General features: G+C 30.3%; 1 protein-coding gene across 1 annotated transcript in view; it reads left to right on the forward strand.

Annotated features, from left to right (window-relative positions):
- Positions 1 to 4,101: 4,101 nt before the first annotated feature.
- The window catches only part of LOC118184170 (solute carrier family 35 member G1-like), a 167,799-nt gene continuing 156,858 nt past the window's right edge, over positions 4,102 to 15,042 (forward strand). Inside the window, exon 1 of the mRNA XM_085819541.1 lies at positions 4,102 to 4,222. Coding sequence (XP_085675667.1) covers positions 4,204 to 4,222 — 19 coding nt within the window. The 5' untranslated portion in view covers positions 4,102 to 4,203. The remainder of the gene's footprint in view (positions 4,223 to 15,042) is intronic.

Here is a 15,042-nt window from a genome sequence, read left to right on the forward strand (position 1 = left end):
CTTATTTCTGACTTACACCGGTAAATGTCGACATTCACCATGTACTAATGGTGAAAGTTGAACACATAAGAATATTATATTCTCTTTTCCGTAATTCAGTCACCAAAAAAAGCACTTGAGACTTAAATTAAGAACTTAAAACACTCAGTACATTCAAAAGGAGAAAGGAAAATAATAGAAGTTTAAAAACTTACTAAATTATGTGATTAAAATCTTATTTATTGCAATAGCCTTAACTATTATGACACTTTGAATTGCATAAGAGGCCATTGCTTTTACAACTGCATTTATTTGTGGAACATTTCCTTTTACAATGACAGCGTGTACATATACTCCGCTCTTTTCGACCTACACCAGAGCATATCTGTGATTGTCGACATACACCGGTGGGGGGTCCGAATGTACAAGAATGTAATGCAATATTCGATCTTTCACAGACGTATTTGGTGAATCTTGACATTCTCCGGTAAAAGTCGACATTCTCCGATCTCGGTCTTTCACGGTAACAACTCTACAAGATCTTGAATATAATTTAGTTCCGTCGTATCTGAATTTCGTAGCAGAGTTAAAAATACTTTGGCAGTTTATTGCTAGCGAAGAAAGAAGCTTCGGCAGATTTAAAATAACAAGAAATTATATAGGATATTTACTAGATCAAGAAAAACAATTAAACAGTTTCATTCTCTTTGTAGAATAGAAATTCAGTCATCAAGCAAATTTTGAAATTAACGGTCTTTTTATAGGTTTTTATAATCCTAACTTTTTAAGATTATTATATATCTATATCTGTATTTAGTGGAATATATCATATATACATATAACAGATAAAAATTTTGATTTAAATTTTTCACTAAAGTATTTTATTATTTCACTTACGTTTTCAATTCTTTGGATATAGTTCTCTTCTTTTAAGAGTAAAATTTTGATTTGAATTTACTTTGTTTTTTCCTTGCTTTGGGGAGGGGCCAGGATTTTCAGGTGGACTATTATAATTAAAATACATTGGAATGGTTCATCGGCTTATTCTGGATACAGAAAAGCAAGAAATTTTATGAAAGAAAGATTTCAATTGATTTCCATGTTCCTCCTCTTGACGAAGTGGCATTGAAGTTGATTGAATTCCTCTTCTTTTATATTCTTTATTCTTTAAATTTCATTGATTTTTTGAATTAGGGTATTATTTGTTTGAAGTATTTTAGTTTTAACATTTATTAAATTCTTTTTTACAATTATAAGATTTTATGAAATTTATTACTTATGAATTTCAACTTTTGGTCTTTGAAAATACTTGGTTCTATATTTTTCACTTTATGTCTTTACTGATAATTTTTCAGCAGCTTAATGCACGAAAATACTAGGCATGATTATATTATGTTTTTTAAAAAAATATTTTGTAATTATGAGCTATATATATATGTATGAATTTAACAAATATTCTCTATTCGTATAAAGCTAATATTAAATTAAATTTTAATTGCAAAAATAAAATAAAATAAAAATAAAAATAATTATTATTGTAGAAACTCTTGCCTACTGGAAACTTGGGTTCCCAACACTGGTTGGTTCCCAACACGAATTATGCATGTAAGCCTAAAATAAACTATATACAACTATCAAAATATAATAATAATAATAATAATAATAATAATAATAATAATAATAATAATAAAGGCAAGTAAATAGCAAGTTTTAATTTAACTTACCTAGATCTACATATTTGAATTTCTGTGTTGTACTAGCATTTGCTAATTAGATAATACTAGCATTTGCTCAGAAATTCAAATATGTTGATCTAGGTAAGTTAAATTAAAACTTGTTATTTACTTGCCTTATTATTATTATTATTATTATTATTATTATATTTTGATAGTTGTATATAGTTTATTTTAGGTTTACATACATAATTCGTGTTGGGGAAGTTTCCAGTAGGCAAGAGTTTCTAAATTATTTGGTTTATATTGGTATTGTTCTTTATTTGTATTTGCTTTTGAATTTCGGATTGGCATGTAATGATTTTAGACCAATTTGGTTATCATGAATGGTCATTTTACATAATGTAAAGTTTTATGGTTTTTTGAGTAGTTTTATGGTTTTGGTAGTTTTGAGTAGTTTGAGTAGTTTTCAAAAATTCCTTATGCAAATTAGCCAAACCTATAAAGAGACTTACAGTCAGAGCCAAGCTTTTCTGGATGCCTGCATTCGTAAATTCTGTAAATGAATATATTTTAATGATTCTGACACATTTTTTTGTCCTTCTTTAGGCGCCTCAATTCCCCCTGGTGGTCAATTTAAACTATTTTTTTAATTCGAGAAATCATTTCTCCATTGTCTATATAACATATATACCAAATTTCATCAAAATTCAATTTCAATAAGTTGAACGGATTCTAAAGTGGTCTAAATAGGGTCACTTTAATTATAACCATCCTGTATATGGGGACGGTCATTTACCTCTTTGCGTCGGATGAAACAATACCTAGGCATGGATCAGCTGAAAAGATTCAGTATTTTGGATATTTTGTGGAATTGACGGATTTTGCTTTATTAATAATCAAAGCCATTCGCTAATCCTTTGTTATTCACTGGCATGCAGCTTTTGTGAAAATCAATCCACCAGTTCCAAATTTCATCAGATTGATTGAACACTGAGAATTCCTTTCAGTGACAGAATGTGCAAGTTGTAGCAGCTTTTCTTAGATTTCTCCCTGATTAACATGAAAACGATCCAGACTTCGAAAGTCTTCAACGAAGGCATCTTTTCTGAAGTATTATTCAGTGCTTTACCAAAATAAATCGTGTAACTTAACCATCTATGTATAAATAAATATTAAATGATATTTTAACGAGTTTACAATGAGAATAAGGTTCTCTTATTTCTTCAAAGATCTTAATTGGACCACTAAACTAATAGCTCGTACAGCTTTAGTTTAGTGGTTAGTTAGTACGCGAAGTAATTTACAGCTGTAAGAGTTATTAGGTTTTCTTGAAGCAGGAGATGTGAAAAGTGTGCAGTGCCCTCGCCGGGACTCGAACCCTGTATCTCACGAATACGCGTCGAGTATGCGTCCAGTTACCATGAAGGCAAGTAGAGAGAAAGGAGAAAATACCTTACATAATCCTCCTTTTAAAAAGCGAATGGGGATTGTGCGGCCCAATCGCCACGTCCTACTGAGGACAAATTACCATCCACAATCTTGTAGAGCGGGGGCCACTTGTAGAGTCATTAGGTTTTTTTTGAAGCAGGTGACATGAAAAATGATCATTGCCCTCGTCGGAACATGAACCCTGAACAACTCGGATACGCGTCGAGTATACTTCCAATTATGCCACGAAGGCATGCGGAAAGAAGATACCTTATGTAACTATTTTTCGATATTAACATAAAATATCTATCCAAACCAAATTGATGTAACCTTTATGAGATTATTTAACATTTAAACATTACCATTACTTCTGCGTTTCTAAAAATTCTTTTCTGTCTTGGTTCAAAATGAATAGTTAAAACCGCCATAGTATTTTACATAGCCGAATCAACTAAAAACACTTTTTAAAATAACATACTTATACAGACTTCGAACTTATTACATACGATACTTATACAAAATCGAGAAACGATGGACGTTCGCACATTTTTTTAATTATTTGTATTGAATGTCACAATAATGATTGTACTGGTTGTTAAATCATGTTCTGAAGATAATAAAACTTAATCTAAAAGTCATAAGTACAACTTCCCCTCGATTAAAAAAATAGGTACATAAACCTTCAAAAACTGTAGTTCAAATTTTTCACTCTCATCAAAGAAAAATAAACAGCAAATATTGCTACATCTTGAACCTATGTTCCACATTTTTATTTATCACCTGCAACTCCGAATTCCAAAAGACCATCACCATGAGCACGCGTCCTAAATTTACACATCAGATCTATCCCACATATTGAATTCTCTCCCTTCCCTAATATAACCTTATCAATACCAGATCGAACAGCTCTGCGCTTGTGATGTCATGGACACTTTGTCTGAAAATCTTATCTTGTATAACATATAAACAACGAGAATAGCTTTCAGGCACAATCTAATTGATGGAGTAGTAGATTTTTTAAGATTCAATTAAGATTATTCTTCTGAGATCCATTCAAGGCCTTGCCTATTTGCTGTTCACATTTTAAAATACTTTAAGTTACGTAAGGAAAGTAGGGAAAATGAGGAAGAATATGTATCGTGAGTACAAGATATTTTGATATATTAAAAATGATAAAGATTGTAATTATGTCTTACTAAAGTTCAAGGGCAGTATTTGGAAATATATGTTCGTGTTTTTTGGCCTAACAAAACTAAGTTTTTAACTTTCTTAAGATTTCAAATACAGTATTTCCTCGCGTATTTCCCTCCCAGCTTAGCGTTAGATTCAGAACAATTAAAAACATATTCTCATGATTTTTCTCCTTCCTCTTTTGTACATAGATTTTTCCCTGTGTTCTACTTGTTCCCTATAGCTGAGGGCTACTTTATTAGTACCTTGAGTTCTTTTAATTTTATGCAAGTTTTGTATTAGCACTTCATCTATTTTATTTTCTCTTGAATTTATTATTTGAAACGTATTTTGGGCAGAATCTTTGCTAAGATACCCGCACGTGGTAAGTGTTCTCCCCCATGAGAGACTTTCCAGACCCGTTATTTTACCTCACTTCTATTATTTATGTTAAAGTTTACAGTAGTTTTATTTGCTGCTGATGTGCTCGAGGTTTTGAAATCCGGGTCTTTGGTTGGCCCTATTTTCCTTCGTTCTTTAGACATCCTGTTTGGAGCTAAAGTCAAGACTCATTTCTGTGAGGTGCTCCTGGGGCTTTACAAGGGACATAAGCCAGACATATCGCGTTGACTCAGTTACTGACAGATGTCAGTCAGATATCGGCTCAATATCGATCAAATATTTTAATGTTCACATTGCTATGTATTCTTATTGGAATATAGGTTTCTTTTAACGTAGCAGTTATGTGATAGTTAATTGTAGTTTATCGCGGACTACTTTTCATTTGTTATGTGCATTTTTTTTTTTTTTGGAAAGGAAATTACTCTTTTAATTTTCTTCTTTGGAGTTTCGGGTAATAAAATTATTAAAAAAAGGGGGGCGACATACAGGAAAAGAGGAAGTACGGTATTCACCGTTCTGCAGTACGATCACATATTTAATCTTATTTATTTATTTATTTATTTATTTTTCTTTGACTTAAAGGATTTAACTTCCAAATCTTTTCGTAGATTTTTTAGAGTAGATTTTGAATGTATAATTTTATATATAACCTGCATATCCAAAAAATAGACTAACTGTTTTGTAAAGGGAAATTAGCTATATTGTATTGATTGATTTTTAATAATTGTTATAGAATTTTGATTGATTTTAATTGATTTGTTTTTGGTTTGTACTCACTGATTTTTAATAAATTGTATTGACTTTTAATAAAATATTTATTTTAAAGATTAAAAAACATAGCAGAACATAAAGTTAAAAGGGGAAAAAAATCCATTGTCTTTTAGATAAAATAGGTGCATAGTATTAAAATACAAAATAGTATTAAAATACAAACTTTAATGCTGTTTTTTACAATATATTCATATGGCTGTGTGCCTTTACATTAAAAATGCATTTATATTGATGTTAGGCAAATGCTAAGAAGTTTTGCACTAGAAAACACTAAAATCCTATATTATTATATTTGTAGTAATTTTGAGCAACATTTAGTAACTTAAAACACTTTAAGTAAATACCATAGTCTGGTTTATGACAGATTATGGTATTTACTTAAAGGTATTTGTTTGGAGTATTTTACGTTTTACACACTACTTGAAATAAGGCTTGTTTTGTACACTAACTTGAATCTTACGTATTTGTCCTAAATTTTTACGATTCTTTTCTGACAAAACCTAAAAATGAGAAAAATTAACTTAAAAATATAACTTAATTATTCGTAATTTAATTTTTCAGTAAATTTTACTTGCTGATATTTTTGGTATTTAAATTTGCTCACGTCAAGGTGATTCAAATTCACTATATTTTACTTTACAACCACTCACATTTTGTATGTTGTAATTGTGATTTATATTATGCTATGAATTAAAAAATAGTTACTTATATCCTTAAATTTTTTACGCTGCTCTGAGTGCATTATATCTGTAGAAATAGCACTGTAGATAATTGTCTGGTATTTATAGGTAATTCAATGCATTTAAATGTATACGACAGTATTTGAGAAAACAGAAAAACTGTTAATTTTTTTTTTCATTTAATTTTAAATGTCTTTTTACATTTCATAGATTTTTGACTTTGATAGATTTTTGATTTTAAAATGGTGTTTACTTCCCTTTCTTTCATTAAAAATTAATTCCCCGAAATAAAATTTTTCAAATAAAATGTTATTAAATTGATTAAAATAATTTTCGAAATCTTATAATTTTGTTAATTTGCTGTCAGCATTTAGCACTGTAATAAGTCAGAACTATCAGCACTGTAATACGTAGTTAAGAAACATGTTAATTTCAGAATTATATAAACTGTTAATTGCTCCTAAATGATGAACAAAAATTTTTCATTCTGAATTTTAAAGTGCTTTCAGAATGCATTTAATATGAAATTAAATGTACTTTTAAAATGCAGAAAAAAAATATTTTGAAAATTGCCATAAATTTGGACACTTTAAAAAAATATTTAAAATTAATAACCTTGCGTATATGAAGTTTTCACGCAAAATCATAATATAAAAGTAAAAAAAAAAAAAAAAAAAAAATAAGTCAGGGAGGGAGGAAAGAGTAAATTTTAATTCTGCTTTTTAGGAATCGGTTCCATTATTGGTACCACATTATAGGAAAATAATGTGAGAATTTAAGGTTATACAATATTTATTCGTTTAATTTTGCTAGCATATTATAAGACCATAAATAACACAATAGTTCTTTACGATCTCTTAGATTTTCGCAATATTAATAGTGCAGCTGACTCTAACAGTGAAAATATGAGCTAAAATGTATTATGTTATCTTTTCCAACCGATCCCCCTTCTTTGATAAATTAGGAGCAAATCTTGCTTTGATACGTCAAATTATTCATTTCATGTCATTCTTTTTAATTCTTTAATCATTCTTTGTATATTTGAATATTAAAAAAATTTGGATCTTTTTTAAATATTCAAAAGATTAAAAATTCAAAAGATTATTTAAAAAAGATACAAATTTTTTAAATATTCAAGTTTATGGAACTGACATTCACGTACAATTAGAATTTTGTGAAACATGAAACAATATTCAATTTTAGACAAGCCTTTTTGAGTAAGAGTGGAAATAGCTTTCGGTTTCCTTATCCCAAATATGTTAAAATTCTTTTTGATTTCTGTTGCAAAACTTAGTATTATTTTCATACTCATTAGCATAGTAAATATTCTTTCTAGTAATTTTTTTTTAGACGGTATGGCTGTCAGCTCCTATTTGAAGGAAACAAAAAAGTACATACATGCATATCATTTAATAAACACAAAAAAAATTTTAGTTTACGGCCGTCGTTCAAGAATATATTCAATTAGTCTGTGTTGTCACACGGCAGATATATATCATAGAAATATATGGAAAAACTGAGTGTTGCGTACAGCAAATACAAATTATATAGTGAAACAATGGATAATACTGAAAACACTATGTAAAACTAACATGTATTATTTGCTCATGTTGAGCAAAATAATTTATTTTATGTTTACTTGACCAAAAATGTCAATATACTACTATATACAATATATATTAATAGTACTTTGATTGTTGTGCAATTTAAAAAAAAATAAAATTCAAGCAAATCTAATTTTACATAATACATTTGATTAAGAAAATAAAAATATGTTATATTTGGAATATGACTGTAATTAAACTCATGAATAAAGATCATTAAATTTAGTGAAAAAATGTCAAAATAATAATAAAAAAATCATTTGCTGAAATTTCTTTTTCTATTGGTTAAAGTTTTTGTCTTTATTAATTCAAAAAATTTTCTTATTTCAGCGCTAATGGTCTATTTAGTATTTTAGCTATTCATGTTTATTGAAGATCTACCAGTGGCATAGCGATAAAATCACTGAACGCAATTTCGTCTTCAAAGAAAAATTATGTACTATGAAGCAGGTCATTCAGTAATTAATTGCACTTTTTTGGCAACCTTGGAGAATCCATTAGGCCTTGGCATACATTCAGGGAACGATTTTATGTTATGTTTTATTTATATTTCGTCACTATGCTTTTTTATAAGCTAATAAAAACAGTTCATAACTTATTTCTTTTCTGCTTAACGGTATTTTTTCTTATCACGTGGTATTCTCGATAAATATGTAGATTGATTTTCTTATTTGATTTTTTAAAATTTCTTGGTGGCCCTTGCACAAAACTACTTTTTCTCAAGGTTTGGATGCTCAGAATGTTTTTTTATGCAAATTCAGATTACGTAACACGCATCAAACATTTTTACTGCATTTGTTTATATATGCATAAAAAGAAAACTTTTTGGAAAAATAAAAGTGTTCAATCATAGGTACGAGGTTTTTATCTGCGGAGAGTTTCGTAGCTCTTCACTTGATCGCAGACCTGAACGTCAGGTAGGTAAACTTGGATGAAGTTTTATTTCATTATTCTAATTTAACGTCATTTAATGCTCTCGGATAATGAGAATTAATTAATATTTTATACTTTTTTAATAAGAGACGCTTTATTAAGTAACCTATTTTAATGACAAATTTGAGTTTTTTTACCGCTGTGTAGCTGAATATTCTTCTGATTTTTCAAATGTTTTCTTTTAGTAATTCGTTGTGCTTTAGCTGTCGCCGGCAAAAGAAATTTAAAGGAAGTTTAATATATCGTTACGAATTTTGTATATATGTAAATAATTTTAGAGAGATTATATGTGAAATTGTAGTATCTTTTGTGTAATGTGACACGAAAAGGCTGAACGCACGAAGCTCTGCCGGAAAAATAAAGTTACAGGGTAAATGTATTTAACATTAAGGCTATCTCGCTAAATTGGTGAAGTATCGCCAAGCTGGCAGTGGTTTTGGTGACTAATTTTTGTCACCAAATTTGGTGAGAAATCGTCCAGACACGCCAAGTATATGCAACTTTAACCTTAGTGGTGTAATTGGAAATATATTTGGCAGGTCAAGGTGCTCAAGTCCCAGCGAGAGCACTGCAGATTTGTTACGTCTCCTGCTTCAAAATATCCTAATGATTCTACGAAATTAATATGAATATTTGCTTAGTGATTAGAATTATTGTAGTCATAAACTACATTTGTTCTCTGTATCCTCCGTTTTATTAATATACGTATTCCATAAGCAAGAGATTATTTTATTCCATGTTTATATTATGTACTGAAAATGATTAAGGATACTTTACATTTTCCCCTTTTAATTTAAACCAGCATGTTTCTCTTTTAAAGCAATAATTATTTCACGCTCTTAGTTCTATATTTATATCAATTCTGTGCTTAAACAGCTTATATAGTAATGCTTATCTCCATACGGATAGGAATATTAACCAATGTAATACTACGGTAAGGTTTGGTTTACGTGATTACTGTAAATCACTTAAAGTCTTATCATGCCTTCGTGGAGCACTTTCTAAGGGAAACTAGCTCGTATTTAACTTTCTAAGGGAAACTGACTCGTATTTAAGATAAGAACACAGCGGTTTGCCTTAACCGCTCTACGAACGGCATCTGAGGTTAATGAGAAGACTAAGTTGCTTTTACCGAATAGTCATTCCACTGCTGAATGTGAATTCATTTGCTGATCAATGTCAGAAGACTGTAGCAAACGCTAAGTTTCAAAAGAATTTGATTATTCAACATTAGTTTCATCGTGATTAAAAAATTTAAAAATATCTATACTTCTTATTTACTACCTAAATATTATTACATCTATCGTTCTATGAAAAGATAACCATGAGGATATAATATTGCCCCACATATCCCGTTCCGAAACCAAATGAAAAAAGTTTTGTATTTATAATATATTATTAAATGAAATTTTAGACTATTTTCAGAATAAATGCCATTGATTCATACAAATAATATACTTTCAACCCTTTGCACTCGAGTTCTTTTTCGGTATTGTCCCAACAGGTGATCTACCGAATTTGGTTAGTTAGTTAATCAGTTTTACACTAGATGGCGCCACCTCTTTTTTGCAGATTTGTTTGTAAAAGCAATGTTTATGCTTATCGTTTCTTTCACATTCAATTTTTCCGTTGAATTTGCGAAGAGTTTTTAAAATGTTGTCTTCGAATCTTTGTTATCAATTTACTGTCAAATAAATTTCACGTTTACATTACAAAGGGTTGAAATAAGAAGCAAATGAAATAACTGTTATCTTAAGCGGCAACAGTGTTTAATTAATCTATCTTAAATTCATTATCTCTCTTTTTTTTTAAACTCTGCGTACAACAAATTTGTAAATAGGTTTTGAAAAAACTAAATATAGCAGGACAACATCGGGTGTATTTTGTCTTAACGTCTTACCTGTTTCATTTAATATACGGAAGAAATTCTTGATATAATTTATATCCATAACATTTAGGGGCTGACTTTTAGTTCTATTAATATCGAGCAATTCATTAAAATATTTAAACCAGCTAATCTAATAATAATAATAATAATAATAATAATAATAATAATAATAATAATAATAACTCTTTATTTCGCACACTGAAAGTTTTCTTATACGCATCATAAAACACAGCAAAAGAAATAAATATTTTGCAAAGTGTAAAAAAAAAAATGTTAGTATATAATAATAATAGATTTGATCATGCAAATTTAAATAAAATGGCGTAAAAAAAAAAAAAAAAAAAAAAAATTTAGTGGCGCCACTTATTTCTAAAGTAAATCGCCCATTAGGAGAATATCCCTTTTCCCTTGCGGCGAACCAGCAACTCGAGACGATTTTCTGCAGATTTGGCGATTTTCTTACTTTATCCAACTAAAGTGATTTCACATAAATCTTACGGTTCCCTTACGTCTGATGGTACCTGCGTTCCTGCGGATTTCTCGCGGATACAAACAGTATTTTTTGCAGTATTTCATCGGATTCTATGCATAAATGCATTGTGAATTTTTTAACTCTTCTGCGGAATTACTGTCGCTTTCACATCCACTATCTATTATCCCGATTTTTTTCGCCGTCTTTCGATCTCTTAATTTATCACTATCTTCATCATTGTAATCCTCATCCCTGTCATCATGTAGACTGCGCACAGACGTAATTTCGCTCTTCATCAACGAAAAACCGAATTTATTTTCACTTGATCTGATTCCATCACCGTATTCCATGCTTATTGGGATCCTTAATTTTGAAATCAATATTCCTATTGCCAAGCCTGTCGAGTTCGAACCAAAGACGCATATATAAAAAATAAATCTGAGAAACGTATTTAAGGTTAATGACTGGCATTTGGTTTATACGCATGTTTTGTTTAATACTCTCTTGAAGTGATATTGCCCAAACCAAATCTAAATAAACATCGTTACCGCTTGAATTATGGCATGAAACCAATTCATGATCGAGAGTCATCTGTCGAGTGACCGCATCAAATCAAGTGGTGACCGGGAGTCACCTCTCACGTTACCGCATCAAATCAAGTGGGGAACAAGAGTGAGCTTTCGAGTTACCGCATCAAAGCAAGTGGTGATCGGCAGTGGTCTTTTAAATTAATGCCTCAAATCAAGTAGTGACTGAGAGTGACCTTTCAAGTTACCGCACCAAATAAAGTGGTGACCGGAAGTTACCTTTCGAGTGCAAAGTATTAAAAAATGGCCTAATTCAGCATTTGTTTATTAATTGAAGTCACTCAAATTTTTTAAAGAAAAATATTGTAGAATACTGATTAGACGCAGAAATATTTTAGATGTAAATTTTCTCTATAGGGTAAAATATATTTAATTATTGTGGTTATATGCGTAGAATCATTTTCATTTCGATATAGATATGTCCGACGCAATCCTTTGGCATCATTTGACAAAGAAAGCCTTTGCACATTTTTAAAATGTAATTTTATTAAAATTAACACTCCAGAAAAAGTTTAGTTTGGCAAATTTTAAAATTTATTAAAGAAGTTAAACACAACTTCTGTGGATTGACAAAAATGATGTGGATACCGCACAATTTCTTCTTCTATTAAATTATACACATTTTTTGCTGCCTGGTAAGGTATTTCGCCCTCCGTCTTAGCATGCCTTCGTGGTGTAATGGTCAGTACGCTCGGCCCGTATTTAAAAGGTCCGTGGTTCGAGTCCCGGCGAGGACATTACTAATTCTTCACTTCTCCTGCTTTAAAAAAAAAAAAAAAAAAAAAAAAAAATTCCTAATGAATCTAAAGCCCTACATTTAAACTTATGTTCTCGAAATGTTCTAACTTAGTTGACAGATTTCTCAAAGCAACTTGAAAATGACACCAAAAGCTGCAAATTTTGAAATTAAATATCCCCTTCAATTTTTGTCGTACTAGTTATAAGTTTATTTTTTCTCAACGAGTATGAAAAATTACAAAATATGAACATCGGAACCGGGAAACACCATTCAAAGTTAGATTACGCTATTTGTAGGAAATTATTGCCATTTTTAAAAATTTGACATTGCTAAAACATGAATGTTTTCGTCATTTGAAACACTTTCGTAACTGGAAGTATGCGACCAACAATTGTGAAAAAGGCCGAGTGAGGACGTTTAAGGTGTGTAAGGGGGTTAAGGGGGTGAGTGTACATGAATTATACTCGTATATATATATATATATATATATATATATATTCCCATAAACAAAATTCCAACTTTCTACAGCTGACCTTTTTTGAGTTATGCGAGATACATACTAATGTATTTTTACGAATTTTGCATTTATTTAGCTATTTTTAGTAGAATTTGTAATTAAAATTGTTTTACATTCTCGTGCCTTGCAGCGCGAGACTTATTTGAAGGGAAAACTACTCCGGAAAAATTAAAATACAAGAGCACGCGTATTTAACATTTTAAAAAATAGATATCTCGTAATTGTACCGTTTTGCTATCCAGAAATATCGAGAAAATACCAGAATATTCTCGTGCATGATTAGAAAGCTTATAAAAGCCGGATCAAAACATCTCAATTCAGTTGTTTGCTTAGTACTGTTATTGATTGTAGCGAATTCGCTGTGAGATCGGATTAGCTTTCTCTGTGTTTTGAATTGAGTTCTATTAAACGTTTTAGTAGTTTAAAATATAGCTACTGTGACATATTGCGATATTGTACGAATATCTCTGTGAAAATTTCAGCATTTTGTCTTATTTCTTGGGATAAGAATAAATTTTATCAACTTTTCATCGTCTTGTGCATTCAATCCATTACGAACCCGTATGCATGCGACAGTATATGCGTGTGTACAGATATAGTGAAAAAAAAACAATTTTTGTTCTGTTTTTAATCCGTTTGGGAAAAAAGGAGTTCTTTATTCTGTCCATACGTATAGACGCCATGGAAAAAAAACTGAAACATAACGAGATTTAATTTTTACTAAAAGACTATCTCAGTAAGAAAATAAAAGTACAAAAATATGAAAGTTTTCAGATTTTATACGCCCAAGGAGGTGTTTTTCTCACGGCGGATTCAAAACGGGATTTAAAAAGTGATACAGACTTTCATAGTCATTCAACGCAAAATACCGTTAAACATTATAACGTCTTAGCATAGATCCGCTACCAACATAATACAAGTAAGAAACTTAAAGAAACCTCGTGACTGAAAAAACCGTGCTTGAAGATGCACGCGATGATAATGTTAATGGAGCACTTTGGAATCGTTGAGTCTTTTAATCAAAAATCCGTTAAAGTTTTACAGAATATGAAATAAATAATAAAACAAATCCCCAATTCCAAATTTGGGCTTCCCAGATGACCATTTTGGAGTAGAGGACTACTTCATTGAGAAATCGATGTCTCTAGGAAACGCGTTTTTTTCACAGTACGAGAAACATACATACAGTCATGCAGATTCTTCTTTAAATATGCAGGGCTCTAATATTGGGTGGCAACAATTTGAAAAATGATTCAGACTGTAGTAAACCAAAAATTTTTCGCAATTACAATACTTCTTTTACCTCGTACAAGGTAATACAAATTGTTAATGAATTCGCTCATTGAATAGGAGTAAATAATAAAAGCTTCTCATTTCAGTAAACAGCGTTAACATTCAGAATGATTTTATGCGCAATAAACGGAGTCGTTTATTTTGAAATATCATAACAATATACGTTTGGTAAATGCTACGTGTTTGACAGTCAAATGCCGATACAAATGGGAAACCGGTCTGCAGGCTCTTAGCTAATAGGCTGTTAAAAGAGAATTTCAAAAGTTTACATTTGAACTAACAGTACCAGACAAAATATTAAAAAAACAAATAATTTTCCTTTTTCCTCTTGCGTCTTAAAGCTTTCTCGGTACCGAAAGGTTACTGTTAATGTCAAATATGAGGCAAGACTTTATTGCTTTATTTTATGCTATGTTTTGTGCCATTATTCTTTGCTTTTCGTTTGAAATAGTAGACTCTCACGCGAAAACGTTCTAGAAAATAAGTGTTTTTGAGTTCAAATCAAGCATGATCAAGAGCGGTATTAAAGTTTTGTTCCATGACAAAGAAGTAAAAAATGTATACATGTAGAATCAATGCCTAAGCGCTTTCTAGAGGTCATTTGTGCTAAAGGATGACATACTTTCTACTAATTTAATTATTATCACTGTATATGAATGTGTGTACAAAAATTATAAAAAAAAAATCGATTTGTAATTTGCGCGCTGTAAGAAGTATCAGCGAAATATTATGCAGTGTTCCTTAAAATACTGTAACACAGTTGATTTATTGTGGTTGCTCTTTCAACGAGAGCTCGCTACTGTAGTATCATTAACACCTCGAGCTTCTATAACTTTGTTAAAAAAATATTTCAAGACATCATTTGTAACTATTTCAAGGAATTTTTTAGAACATAAAAATGTT

Source organism: Stegodyphus dumicola, chromosome 6 (assembly GCF_044657685.1).
Source record: "Stegodyphus dumicola isolate Sdum_Otavi_A_Nest chromosome 6, ASM4465768v1".
Classification (NCBI taxonomy): Eukaryota; Metazoa; Arthropoda; class Arachnida; order Araneae; family Eresidae; genus Stegodyphus; species Stegodyphus dumicola.